We start from the raw sequence: 14,989 nt of genomic DNA on the forward strand, positions 1-14,989 counted from the left end.
TGGATGATCGAGAGGGTCGTCCAACCTGCCTGCCCCTCGACCCCAACTATATTGTGGCTGGGTGTCCTGGAGTGGGAGCATGCTGTGTCCATTGGCACCATCGAGGGCTTCCTTGCCAAATGGGCACCACAAGGAGTAGGGTACCTTATTAACCATTTTAATCACATTTTGGTTTAATGTTAAGTTTCATTTTTGATTTGTTTTGGGTAGTTCTCCGTTAAGGTACTGCTCCTTTGACTTTATCTCTCAGTTTATTTAATTTAGTTTAATTACTGAAACTCAAGAGTTGGACAGCAGTTGTTCAAGAATGCGGATCCCCATCAAGTTCTCAAGGGAAATTAGGGATGGGTAATATATGCTAGCAGAGCCAGCCATGCCCACATCCGTGAATGAATAAAAAAGGGACATGTTTCGCTGTTAAAGGTGAGTTATTGTTGTTTGATGATTCTCAGTGTATTATTGTCCCAATCTTCCTGATGACTGTTGTGAGGAGCTGAGCCGAGCCTGTTGATCTTTGAGACAGGGTTAATGTTGAGATGATGTCTCAGTTTATTGGGAGCTGCAGGCTGGACATTGACACACACACGGTGACTGACAGGGCGGCCCCACATCCAATCACCGGGAATAATCCCAGACAAGCGGCTGGGAGAAACAGCAGACACACGCCATGTCCGTGCGGGAGACCCAGAGCCCGGGGAGGACCCAGAGCCCGGGGACAGAGGAGCGACCGGACCACAAGAGAAACGGACTCATTTCCGGCGGAAACTAGAACCAATGGGAGAAGCGTGAGAAACCTAGCAGCATTGAGAGAGCCGGTAAAATACTGAAAATAAACCCTGTATAACACTGGGGTACAGTACTGATGGGGACAGGTCTGTCACTGTATAACACTGGGGTACAGTACTGATGGACACGGATCTGTCTCTGTGTAACACTGGGATACAGGAATGATGGGGACAGGTCTGCCACTGTATAACACTGGGTTACAGGACTAGTTGGGACAGGTGTGTCACTGTATAACACTGGGATACAGGAATGGTGGGGACAGGCCTATCACTGTATCACACTGGGGTACAGTACTGATGGGGCAGGCCTTTCGCTGTATAACACGGGTACAGTACTGATTGGGACAGGCCTGTCACTATAACACTGGGGTACAGTACTGATGGGGGCAGGCCTGTCACTGTATCACACTGGGGAACAGTACTGATGGAGACGGGTCTGTCACTGTATAACACTGGGGTACAGTACTGATGGGGACAGGTCTGCCACTGTATAACACTGGGATACAGGACTAGTGGGGACAGGTCTGTCACTGTATAACACTGGGATACAGGAATGGTGGGGACAGGCCTATCACTGTATAACACTGGGGTACAGCACTGATGGGGACGGGTCTGTCGCGATATAACAAGAGGTTACAGTACTGATGGAGACGGATCTGTCTCTGTGTAACACTGGGATACAGGAATGATGGGGACAGGTCTGTCACTGTATAACACCGGAATGCAGGAATGGTGAGGACAGGCCTGTCACTGTATAACACCGGAATGCAGGAATGGTGAGGACAGGCCTGTCTCTGTGTAACACTGGGGTACAGTACTGCTGGGGTCAGATCTGCCACTGTATAACACTGGGTTACAGGACTAGTTGGGACAGGTGTGTCACTGTATAACACTGGGATACAGGAATGGTGGGGACAGGCCTATCACTGTATAACACTGGTACAGTACTGATGGGGACGGGACTTTCGCTGTATAACACGGGGGTACAGTACTGATTGGGACAGGCCTGTCACTGTATAACATTGGGGTACAGTACTGATGGGGACAGACCTGTCACTGTATAACACTGGGGTACAGTACTGATGGGGACAGGTCTGTCACTGTGTAACACTGGGGTACAGTACTGATGGGGACGGGTTTGTCGCTGTATAACACGGGTACAGTACTGATGGGGACAGGTCTGTCACTGTATAACACAGGGATACAGGAATGGTGGGGACGGGTCTGTCACTGTATAACACTGAGGTACAGTACTGATGGGGACAGGTCTGTCACTGTATAACACGGGTACAGTACTGATGGGGACAGGTCTGTCACTGTATAACACTGGGATACAGGAACGGTGGGGACAGGTCTGTCACTGTATAACACTGGGATACAGGAATGGTGGGGACAGGCCTGTCACTGTATAACAGTGGGGTACAGGAATGGTGGGGACAGGTCTGTCACTGTGTGACACTGGGGTACAGTACTGATGGGGACAGGTCTCTCACTGTATAACACTGGGATACAGGAATGGTGGGGACAGGCCTGTCGCTGTATAACACTGGGGTACAGTACTGATGGGGATAGGCCTCACTGTATAACATTGGGGTACAGTACTGATGGGGACAGGTCTGTCACTGTATAACACTGGGGTACAGTACTGATGGGGATGGGTCTGCCACTGTATGACTGGGATACAGCACTGGTGGGGACAGGTGTGTCACTGTATAACACAGGGGTACAGTACTGATGGGGACAGGTCTGTCACTGTATAACACTGGGATACAGGAATGGTGGGGACAGGTCTGTCACTGTATAACACTGGGATACAGGAATGGTGGGGACAGGTCTGTCACTGTATAACACTGGGATGCAGGAATGGTGGGGACAGGCCTGTCACTGTATAACACTGGGGTACAGTACTGATGGGGACAGGCCTGTCTCTGTGTAACACTGGGATACAGGAATGGTGGGGACAGGTCTGTCACTGTATAACACTGGGATGCAGGAATGGTGGGGACAGGCCTGTCACTGTATAACACTGGGGTACAGTACTGATGGGGACAGGTCTGTCACTGTATAACACTGGGGTACAGTACTGATGGACACGGATCTGTCTCTGTGTAACACTGGGATACAGGAATGATGGGGACAGGCCTGTCACTGTGTAACACTGGGATACAGGAATGATGGGGACAGGTCTGCCACTGTATAACACTGGGTTACAGGACTAGTTGGGACAGGTGTGTCACTGTATAACACTGGGATACAGGAATGGTGGGGACAGGCCTATCACTGTATAACACTGGGGTACAGTACTGATGGGGCAGGCCTTTCGCTGTATAACACGGGTACAGTACTGATTGGGACAGGCCTGTCACTATAACACTGGGGTACAGTACTGATGGGGATGGGTCTGTCACTGTATAACACGGGTACAGTACTGATGGGGACGGGTCTGTCACTGTATAACACTGGGGTAGAGTACTGATGGGGACAGGCCTGTCACTGTGTAACACTGGGGTACAGTACTGATGGGGACGGGTCTGTCACTGTATAACACTGGGATACAGCACTGGTGGGGACAGGTCTGTCACTGTAGAACACTAGGGTACAGTACTGATGGGGACAGGTCTGTCACTGTGTAACACTGGGGTACAGTACTGATGGGGACGGGTCTGTCACTGTATAACACTGGGATACAGCACTGGTGGGGACAGGTCTGTCACTGTATAACACTGGGGTACAGTACTGATTGGGACAGGCCTGTCACTATATAACATTGGGGTACAGTACTGATGGGGACAGACCTGTCACTGTATAACACTGGGGTACAGTACTGATGGGGACAGGTCTGTCACTGTGTAACACTGGGGTACAGTACTGATGGGGACGGGTTTGTCGCTGTATAACACGGGTACAGTACTGGTGGGGACAGGTCTGTCACTGTATAACACAGGGATACAGGAATGGTGGGGACGGGTCTGTCACTGTATAACACTGAGGTACAGTACTGATGGGGACAGGTCTGTCACTGTATAACACGGGTACAGTACTGATGTGGACAGGTCTGTCACTGTATAACACTGGGATACAGGAACGGTGGGGACAGGTCTGTCACTGTATAACACTGGGATACAGGAATGGTGGGGACAGGCCTGTCACTGTATAACAGTGGGGTACAGGAATGGTGGGGACAGGTCTGTCACTGTGTGACACTGGGGTACAGTACTGATGGGGACAGGTCTCTCACTGTATAACACTGGGATACAGGAATGGTGGGGACAGGCCTGTCGCTGTATAACACTGGGGTACAGTACTGATGGGGATAGGCCTCACTGTATAACATTGGGGTACAGTACTGATGGGGACAGGTCTGTCACTGTATAACACTGGGGTACAGTACTGATGGGGATGGGTCTGCCACTGTATGACTGGGATACAGCACTGGTGGGGACAGGTGTGTCACTGTATAACACAGGGGTACAGTACTGATGGGGACAGGTCTGTCACTGTATAACACTGGGATACAGGAATGGTGGGGACAGGTCTGTCACTGTATAACACTGGGATACAGGAATGGTGGGGACAGGTCTGTCACTGTATAACACTGGGATGCAGGAATGGTGGGGACAGGCCTGTCACTGTATAACACTGGGGTACAGTACTGATGGGGACAGGCCTGTCTCTGTGTAACACTGGGATACAGGAATGGTGGGGACAGGTCTGTCACTGTATAACACTGGGATGCAGGAATGGTGGGGACAGGCCTGTCACTGTATAACACTGGGGTACAGTACTGATGGGGACAGGTCTGTCACTGTATAACACTGGGGTACAGGAATGATGGGGACAGGCCTGTCACTGTGTAACACTGGGATACAGGAATGATGGGGACAGGTCTGCCACTGTATAACACTGGGTTACAGGACTAGTTGGGACAGGTGTGTCACTGTATAACACTGGGATACAGGAATGGTGGGGACAGGCCTATCACTGTATAACACTGGGGTACAGTACTGATGGGGCAGGCCTTTCGCTGTATAACACGGGTACAGTACTGATTGGGACAGGCCTGTCACTATAACACTGGGGTACAGTACTGATGGGGATGGGTCTGTCACTGTATAACACGGGTACAGTACTGATGGGGACGGGTCTGTCACTGTATAACACTGGGGTACAGTACTGATGGGGACAGGCCTGTCACTGTGTAACACTGGGGTACAGTACTGATGGGGACGGGTCTGTCACTGTATAACACTGGGATACAGCACTGGTGGGGACAGGTCTGTCACTGTATAACACTGGGGTACAGTACTGATGGGGACAGGCCTGTCACTGTGTAACACTGGGGTACAGTACTGATGGGGACGGGTCTGTCACTGTATAACACTGGGATACAGCACTGGTGGGGACAGGTCTGTCACTGTAGAACACTAGGGTACAGTACTGATGGGGACAGGTCTGTCACTGTGTAACACTGGGGTACAGTACTGATGGGGACGGGTCTGTCACTGTATAACACTGGGATACAGCACTGGTGGGGACAGGTCTGTCACTGTATAACACTGGGGTACAGTACTGATGGGGACGGGTCTGTCACTGTATATCACTGGGATACAGCACTGTTGGGGACAGGCCTGTCACTGTGTAACACTGGGGTACAGCACTGGTAGGGACAGGTTTGTCACTGTATAACACTGGGATACAGCACTGGTGGGGACAGGTCTGTCACTGTATAACACTGGGGTACAGTAGTGATGGGGACAGGCCTGTCACTGTGTAACACTGGGATACAGCACTGATTGGGACAGGCCTGTCTCTGTGTAACACTGGGATGCAGGACTGGTGGGACAGGTCTGTCACTGTATAACACTGGGATACAGTACTGATGGGGACGGGTCTGTTGCTGTATAACACGGGTACAGTACTGATGGGGACAGGCCTGTCACTGTATAACACTGGGGTACAGTACTGATGGGGACAGGTCTGTCACTGTGTAATACTGGGGTACAGTACTGATGGGGACAGGTCTCTCACTGTATAACACTGGGATACAGGAATGGTGGGGACAGGCCTGTCACTGTATAACACTGGGGTACAGTACTGATGGGGACAGGTCTGTCACTGTGTAATACTGGGGTACAGTACTGATGGGGACAGGTCTCTCACTGTATAACACTGGGATACAGGAATGGTGGGGACAGGCCTGTCACTGTATAACACTGGGGTACAGTACTGATGGGGACAGGCCTGTCACTGTATAACACTGGGGTACAGTACTGATGGGGACAGGTCTGTCACTGTATAACACTGGGGTACAGTACTGATGGGGACGGGTCTGTCGCTGTATAACACGGGTACAGTACTGATAGGGACAGGTCTGTCACTGTATAACACTGGGATACAGGAACGGTGGGGACAGGTCTGTCACTGTATAACACTGGGATACAGGAATGGTGGGGACAGGCCTGTCACTGTATAACACTGGGGTACAGGAATGGTGGGGACAGGTCTGTCACTGTGTAACACTGGGGTACAGTACTGATGGGGACAGGTCTGTCACTGTATAACACTGGGGTACAGTACTGATGGGGATGGGTCTGCCACTGTATGACTGGGATACAGCACTGGTGCGGACAGGTGTGTCACTGTATAACACAGGGGTACAGTACTGATGGGGACAGGCCTGTCACTGTATAACACTGGGGTACAGTGCTGATGGGGACAGGTCTGTCACTGTATAACACTGGGATACAGGAATGGTCGGGACAGGTCTGTCACTGTGTAACACTAGGATACAGGAATGGTGGGGACAGGTCTGTCACTGTATAACACTGGGGTACAGTACTGATGGGGACAGGTCTGTCACTGTATAACACTGGGGTACAGTACTGATGGGGACAGGTCTGTCACTGTATAACACTGGGATACAGGAATGGTCGGGACAGGTCTGTCACTGTGTAACACTAGGATACAGGAATGGTGGGGACAGGCCTGTCACTGTATAACACTGGGGTACAGTACTGATGGGGACGGGTCTGCCACTGTATAACTGGGTTACAGGATGAGTGGGGACAGGTGTGTCACTGTATAACACTGGGATACAGGAATGGTGGGGACAGGCCTATCACTGTATAACACTGGGATACAGGAATGGTGGGGACAGGCCTATCACTGTGTAACACTGGGGTACAGTACTGATGGGGACGGTCTGTCGCTGTATAACACTAGGGTACCGTAGTGATTGGGACAGGCCTGTCACTGTGTAACACTGGGATACAGGAATGGTGGGGACAGGTCTGTCACTGTATAACACTGGGGTACAGTACTGATGGGGACGGGTCTGTCACTGTATAACACTGGGACACAGCACTGGTGGGGCAGGCCTGTCACTGTATAACACTGGGGTACAGTACTGATGGGGACGGGTCTGTCACTGTATAACACGGGTACAGTACTGATGGGGACAGGTCTGTCACTGTATAACACTGGGGTGCAGTGCTGATGGGGACAGGCCTGTCACTGTGTAACACTGGGGTACAGTACTGATGGGGATGGGTCTGTCACTGTATAACACTGGGATACAGCACTGGTGGGGACAGGTTTCATAGAATCATAGAAACCCTACAGTGCAGAAGGAGGCCATTCGGCCCATCGAGTCTGCACCGACCACAATCCCACCCCACATATTTACCCGCTAATCCCTCTAACCTACGCATCCCAGGACTCTAAGGGGCAATTTTGTTAACCTGGCCAATCAACCTAACCCGCACATCTTTGGACTGTGGGAGGAAACCGGAGCACCCGGAGGAAACCCACGCAGACACGAGGAGAATGTGCAAACTCCACACAGACAGTGACCCGAGCCGGGAATCGAACCCGGGACCCTGGAGCTGTGAAGCAGCAGTGCTAACCACTGTGCTACCGTGCCGGTTTGTCACTGTAGAACACTAGGGTTAAGTACTGATGGGGACAGGCCTGTCACTGTGTAACACTGGTGTACAGGAATGGTGGGGACAGGTCTGTCACTGTATAACACTGGGATACAGCACTGGTAAGGACAGATTTGTCACTGTATAACACTGGGATACAGCACTGGTGGGGACAGGTCTGTCACTGTATAACACTGGGGTACAGTCGTGATGGGGACAGGCCTGTCACTGTGTAACACAGGGATACAGGAATGGTGGGGACAGGTCTGTCACTGTATAACACTGGGATACAGCACTGATGGGGACAGGCCTGTCACTGTATAACACTGGGATACAGCACTGATGGGGACAGGCCTGTCTCTGTGTAACACTGGGATGCAGGACTGGTGGGACAGGTCTGTCACTGTATAACACTGGGGTACAGTACTGATGGAGACAGGCTTGTCACTGTCTAACAGTAGCGTACAATACTGGTGTCCTCACTGTCATGCTTCTCTTGCAGGTACTGACTGTTGTGGGTCCCTGTGAAGTTGTCATGACGACGCTGTCCAATTACGCACGGCGCATGATGCGACTCAGTGCCCAGATCTTTCAGGAAGTTGCTCGACCCACTGATGATCGGTCCATGAAGGTGGTGAAGCTGTTCAGTGAGCAGCCTCTGGCACTGCGGAAAGAGGTGTATGACTGGTACCCACAACACAACCAATATTACAGCCTGATGAAAAAGCTGCGACACCTGGGTTTGTACAGGTACCCGCCTCCATTCTTGCTCGCCCTCTATCCATCACTTTCTCCATGCACTCACAGCCGTCAGGGTGCAGCTGCTTTGTATCACAGCAGATTCTTGTTTAGTGCTGATGAGCAGCTAACACCTCAGGCTCCAATGTCTGGGCTCCCAAGTGTCAGATATGGGGGAGCGGGGGGGTTATGCCAAAGATGTGCTGCAGAATCCCCTCCGAACCTCCCTTATAAGGGTTTACACGGAAATTGTCCAAAAGTGCAAATTTCTCCTGGGCAATTGCGTTGGGAACCATCCAAATAAAGTGTTTTAAATCGCTAACTGCAGGTTTAACTCTGACGAAGGGTCATCTAGATTCAAAACACTGGCTCCATTCTCTCTCCACAGATGCTGTCAGACCTGCTGAGATTTTCCAGCATTTTTTGTTTTTGTTTCAGATTCCAGCATCCGCAGTATTTTGTTTTTATCTTAGTGTTTAACTCACTGCCATTTCTCTTCAACTCTGATGAAGGGTCATCCAGACTTGAAATGTTGGCCCTATTCTTTCCCCACAGATGCTGTCAGACCTGCTGAGATTTTCCAGCATTTTTTGTTTCTGATAACTAATAGTTACTCTGAAAAACTGAGAAGAATTAAAAACCTTTCGAATTCTGGGTAACTGTTTTGAATACCCAGCCTTATCCCCGAGTGAGACCCCCCCCCCCACTTCCCATGGGATTTCCCCAGCCGCACTGGATACCCCCATTTCCAACCAACAAGCTTGACTCTCATTCCCAACCATAGCCAACCTCCTGATCCAACTGAATACCTCAATTAAGTCACATCTCATCCTTCTCTATTCTAAAGGGAACAACTCCAGCTTCTCCAATCTACCCATGGAACCAAAGTCCCTCAGCCCTAGAATCATTCTTCTAAATATTTTCTACACCTTTCTAATGCTTTCACATCCTTCTGTTCTGAATTCAGTTTATGTCTGTGTGTGCTATGTATGTTCTTATTCTTTGGACATTGTAAGATTGGAGGAACAGGATGTTCCAGTGCTCTGACAGTGGTTCCTGGCATTAACAAGGGTGGGGCCTGATGTGTGTGTTACTAGTTTCCATAGATCAGTTTAAGGATCAGCAAAGAGCAGTTCAAGGGTCAGCAAGAAGTGTCACAGTGACAGAAGGATTAAACAGGTACCAGTAAAGTTGGTGTTAGTCAGGAGCAGCCATCAAAGAAGATAGCTTGCTCCACTCAGCTGAAGTGAGTGTATTTTGCTTTTATCAAGGTGTAGAATGGAGGATTTGAGGCAGGTTGTAAGAAGGAACTTTGCTGTGCTCTCCAAACAAAAAATGCCTGATGTGGGAACACTTGATACTGAGAGCAGGTGCCTGGAATGCCATGTGTTGTTCCCCAATATCGACCCCCTCCCAATGTCTTAGATTAAAATTAATCAATAATAAGAGAATTTTAAAATTGTGGGGAATATTGTTGTATGTGATTGTGCTTCTACATGGCAAGTAACGCTGAGCATGTTTGCCATTGTTATTTAATCATTGTGATAAAGATCAAACTGTTTGTACCTGCTGTGTTGTGCAGGTTGTTTCAGATTTGATGTGATGTATGTTAGTGTTTACCTGGTCACCTGGTGGAGTGTTTTGAATTGATTTTCATGTGGGTACATGATGCTGCAAATAATTTGCCCGTTATCGTTTCACACAGCTTCTTCACTAAACTGAGTATCCAGCACCAGAATCGGACAAATAGAATCATAAATAAATAACATTTACAAGACTAGGATTAAACTTACCTAGTGCTTTGTGTGTCAGACGCATCGCTGAAATGGCTTCTGTCAAAGGCTTGTTCCTTTGTGAAAAGCCTCAGACTTTGAACAGGCAATTACCATTCCTGGTGTGAATGTGTACCTGCCTCTGTTTAATATTTCCCCCCTCCCCAGATTGACAGAAAAAATGTCCATTGGCTGAATGGGTTTGCTGTTTGTAAGCTTGGCTGCCTTATAGAAATAATGCTTTCTATTTTACATTATGCATTGTCGCTGTCCTTATGAAACAGCCCATGCCATGAGACTTCCTGCCTATTGTGCTTCCTGCCCATCAAGCATGACATTGGAAAATTAGATGCAAATCTGTTATCTGAACGAGTGATTGAAATGTATTTATTAATTATACTTCATTTATACTGAACAGCAAGGAGATAAAAATATGGTCTGTATTTAGGCCAAAGAGAATACAGCTTGTGTATTTCTAGATAAATATATTGGCTGGTGTACTGTTGAGCCGTATAGACTGTAGGGTTCTAGATTCAATCCCCAGGCTGGACTAAGCTACCTGTCCAAGCACAGTAGCAGTTGTGGCATTACAGTCAACCTCTTTCACTGGGTGAGAGAGAGCAAAAAAGATGACATAGAAACATAGGGATTGTTAGATGTAAAAAGACTTGTTCACCTTCTGCCACCCCAGTACTCATGTGATACATTGATAACAGAGTTCATAGAAATCATAGAAACCCTACAGTGCAGAAGGAGGCCATTCGGCCCATCGAGTCTGCATCGACCACAATCCCACCCAGGCCCCACCCCCACATACTTTACCCGCTAATCCCTCTAACCTACACATCCCAGGACTCTAAGGGGCAATTTTTAACCTGGCCAATCAACCTAACCCGCACATCTTTGGACTGTGGGAGGAAACCGGAGCACCCGGAGGAAACCCACGCAGACACGAGGAGAATGTGCAAACTCCACACAGACAGTGACCCGAGCCGGGAATCGAACCCGGGACCCTGGAGCTGTGAAGCAGCAGTGCTAACCACTGTGCTACCGTGCCGCCCCAGTTGTTGAACAACCTTCTCATCATCTCTTATCAGACAACAGATCCAGAGGAGGAGAGAAAATCCCCAGTCATGAAGAACTGTGAAGTGTTGTAAATGATTAAAGGAATTGATAGGGTAGATACTATTCCCTCATGGCAGAGGGCGAGGTGCAAGTTTGGGGGGGTGGTGCCAGCACAAGAAGGCATGACCTTAAAATGGGATTGAGGCCATTCAGGGGTGAAAACCAGAAGCACATCGTCAAACAGAGGATAGTGGTAATCTTCCCCAAGAAGCTGCTGAAGCTGGAGGTCAATTGAAAGTTTCCAAGCAGATTGCTAGATTAGGCGAGGGTATTGAGGATTATGGAATCAAGGCAGGTAGTTGGAGTTTAGATCCAGATCAGTCATGATCTGATTGTTTGGTGATTCGAGGGATGCTCCTGTTACTATGAAATAAAGTGACTTATTTGTACAAGGTACCAAAACTCTTTCAGTTCCTGAAGGACTATAACTGAGTAGGGCTCTTTGTTTTTGTTGGGGGGGGGTGAATTTGTCGGGTGGGAACTTTTACAAATTGAAGGAACCATTAGTGTAAACATGCAGTATCGTTAAACCCGGGCATTTCTGAATCCAGAGTGACAGCACATTGAGTCGACTTCTGACACAGAGAGCATGTGACCAAGGAGTTATGTGACAGGATCTGAGTGAAAGCTGCCTGGCCACATCACCTGTGACTCCCTATCTCTCGCTCTCACTTTTTGTCTCCACAGAGATGAGCATGAAGATTTCAAAGAGGAAATGAGGCGACTCAGGAAATTACGTGGGAAAGGGAAGCCAAAAAAAGGAGAAGGGAAGCGAGCCTTGAAGAAATAGAAGCATGTCTGGTCAGGCTACAGGCTCATCCTCACAATGGTCAACTGCACCTGGCTGCCTCTCTCACATCTGTCCCCTTCTGAGTATTTTTATTTGAAAGAATGTAAAATCAAATTTGTTTTCTCCATGTCCCTGCGATCAAATCTTTCCTTTATTTTGTTCTCTGTCATTGTATTACATGGGCTGTTCTATCTGCAGTGCTCAAAGCAACAAAGTTCCTAATCAGTCCATGAATGTAAAAGAGCAAGACAAGCCAAACTACCTGGTCTTTCCCTGTCCCTGGTGGTTAATTTCACAGTAACTTCATTGCAGTGTTAATGTAAGCTTTACTTGTGACTAATAAATAAACTTTTAGTTTAGTTGGGTGCAGATATTAACCCATAGCAAGAGTAGAAGGTGCCAGGTTCAGTCTCTAATCTGTGCACGGGTAGCTTGAGGTGCTACAGCTGCTGAGGGCAGTCTTGCCTTGAGGCTGGACTGAGCTGATGTCGAGCATGGGTCACACCCCTGATTACTGACCAGTGTTGGGAGGGCAGAATTGGCCTGCCTCTGATGTCTGCCTGTGGTTGAATTGGCCCAGCAGCACTCCCTGCTGTGACTCCCTTGCCTGAAATGACTAGTAAGATGAGGCACTGGATGTGATGCCCGTGTAGAGCTAGGACACCAGGGCAAGTAGACTGCTTTAGGAGAGATTATACAAAAATTAATCAGGCTGTTTGAAGCCAGTGGCAGCAATGGGTCAGTGTTGGGGGTTGGGCGAGGAGTGTGACAGTAACAAAAATGAAAACTTCCTGAGGAAGCACAAAACTAACTGTAGCAGGATCTGATCTGGTTCTCCCGTACCAGTCTCATTTGGACAACTTTGGGAAGCAAGACAAAATTCCTCTCACAACAAAACAGAAAACGCTGGAAAATCTCAGCAGATCTGACAGCATCCGTGGAGAGAATAGAGCCAATGTTTCGAGTCTGGATGACCCTTTTGCCTTTATCACCTTCCCCTCTTCCTCCTGTTACTCTCTCTCTCTCCCTCCCCCTCTTCCTTCCTCTCTCTCCCCTCCGCCAAATTGTTCCGAGTGTAATGACTGCATATGTGTCCAGTGATTGGTGGGAGTTTGTAACCACCATCCAGAGGTCTGTGTGTAATTAACTGGTAGACTCCTGGCCAGTGTGATTCAGTACAAAGCTATTGTAATAAATGCTGAGATGTGTCGGGCTGTCTGACTTCTCTGTTTGTTTGCTGAGAAATGAGAGGATGCATTGGTTGTAAAATATCTGTATGAACAAATAAAATATTGTAAGAAATGGGTGAAGCCACATGAATTGTGACCCTGCAGTGTAGTTCTGTAGGTAAAAGCAGCTCTTGCTCAAGTCAATGTTCTTGGTCTGTGATCCTAGACCTAGCACAGACTTATTTAGTCATGGAAGACATCCCAACCAAGACCAATCCTTACTCAATATCTCCTTCCAGCAGGCAGCAGAATTCAGGAACTGTGGCTGGTTTATTTCCCCCACATCAGTCACACCCAAGCTAGGCTGCTAAGGCAAGGATAGTTTCCAGTATCACAGCCATTGCTTCACGTCAAATAACTGAGGCCTGACCGGATTGTAAGACAGATCTTCTGGTATCAAAGGCCTTGAGTTCTGCAAGAACTATGCTGGTTGGTGAGGATCATACCTTCAGAAAGTTAAATTGTAACTGTGTGACAGATGCTTTGCTTCATCTCTGGTTTGGCTCAGAATTTTCCCCAGCTTTTCCTCATGTGAACCTCGGTCACTAGCTGTGACTGACAACATGGAGGATTGATCATTCGGAGAAATGAAAGATAGGAACATGGAACAGGAGTTGACCGTTTAAAGAGATCACAGTGGATCTGTGATCTAACTCCATACATGTGAAAAGGTGAGAAAATGACCATCGTCCATCAACAGTAACTTCATACACTATCCTCCCAACCGCATAACCCTGTGCACTGGGCAAAATAAAACCTGCAACTAATTCAGCAAAAACAGGCAACTTTCTTTCCAACTCCCTGAAGCGATCATATACTCTCCTGGAAGCACATTTCTCATGATTCCTTCAAGCCATTGTGAGCTACCATCATCTCAAAGAACTCGTCCAGCTCCATTTAACTACTTCATGCTCACTGTGTCTGGCCCATAATTCCTGTAGCTATGTGAATGTAGTGACTCTGTTAACGGACCAGTAACCCAGAGACTGGGAGTTTAAATCTGCCAGTTAGATCATTTGAATTCAGTTTTAAGTTTTAAAAAAATTAAAAAGCAGGCAACAGTAAAAGTGATCATGAAGTCGGTCAGATTTTTCTATAAGAAGTCAAATCATCCACCAATACTCTTTTGGTTCTAACCCAGTCTGACCTGTTTAGCAGACTAGTCTCACACTAATACTCTTAAAGACTCTTAACTGTCCTTAAATTGACCGAGCAAACCATTCAGTTTTATCAACTTACCAAAAGTTCAAGAAGGCAGCTCATCATCAAATCCTTGTGGCAACAAGGGATGTGCAAGAGATACTGGCCTGCCTGATCAATGATATCTGCATCCTGAGAATTAATATGCCTTTCTGGCAGATGTCCTGAGTTAGGTTTTCTCCAAGGATGGCAGTGCCATGCAGACTGACCACAGGGTCCCATGGTGAGGAAGGAATTTGATGTTGAAGCTGATGTAGAGATGGTGAATCACTGGCACAGTTTAGGATCTTGACAGTTGAACATAGAACATTACAGCGCAGTGCAGGCCCTTCGGCCCTCGATGTTGCGCTGACCAGTGAAACCAATCTAAAGCCCATCTAACCTACACTATTCCAATATCATCCATATGTTTATCCAATGACCATTT

At 48.1% G+C, this 14,989-nt stretch overlaps 1 protein-coding gene across 1 annotated transcript; it reads left to right on the forward strand.

Annotated features, from left to right (window-relative positions):
- The first annotated feature begins 583 nt into the window (after nt 1-583).
- On the forward strand, nt 584-13,438 carry mrps33 (mitochondrial ribosomal protein S33). Its single transcript, XM_078220267.1, has 3 exons — nt 584-815; nt 8,211-8,458; nt 12,031-13,438. The coding sequence occupies exons 2-3, from the start codon at nt 8,244-8,246 to the stop codon at nt 12,131-12,133; spliced, it is 318 nt and encodes a 105-aa protein (XP_078076393.1). The 5' UTR covers nt 584-815; nt 8,211-8,243; the 3' UTR covers nt 12,134-13,438.
- The last annotated feature ends 1,551 nt before the right edge of the window (nt 13,439-14,989 follow it).

This window comes from Mustelus asterias, chromosome 9 (assembly GCF_964213995.1).
Source record: "Mustelus asterias chromosome 9, sMusAst1.hap1.1, whole genome shotgun sequence".
Lineage (NCBI taxonomy): Eukaryota > Metazoa > Chordata > Chondrichthyes > Carcharhiniformes > Triakidae > Mustelus > Mustelus asterias.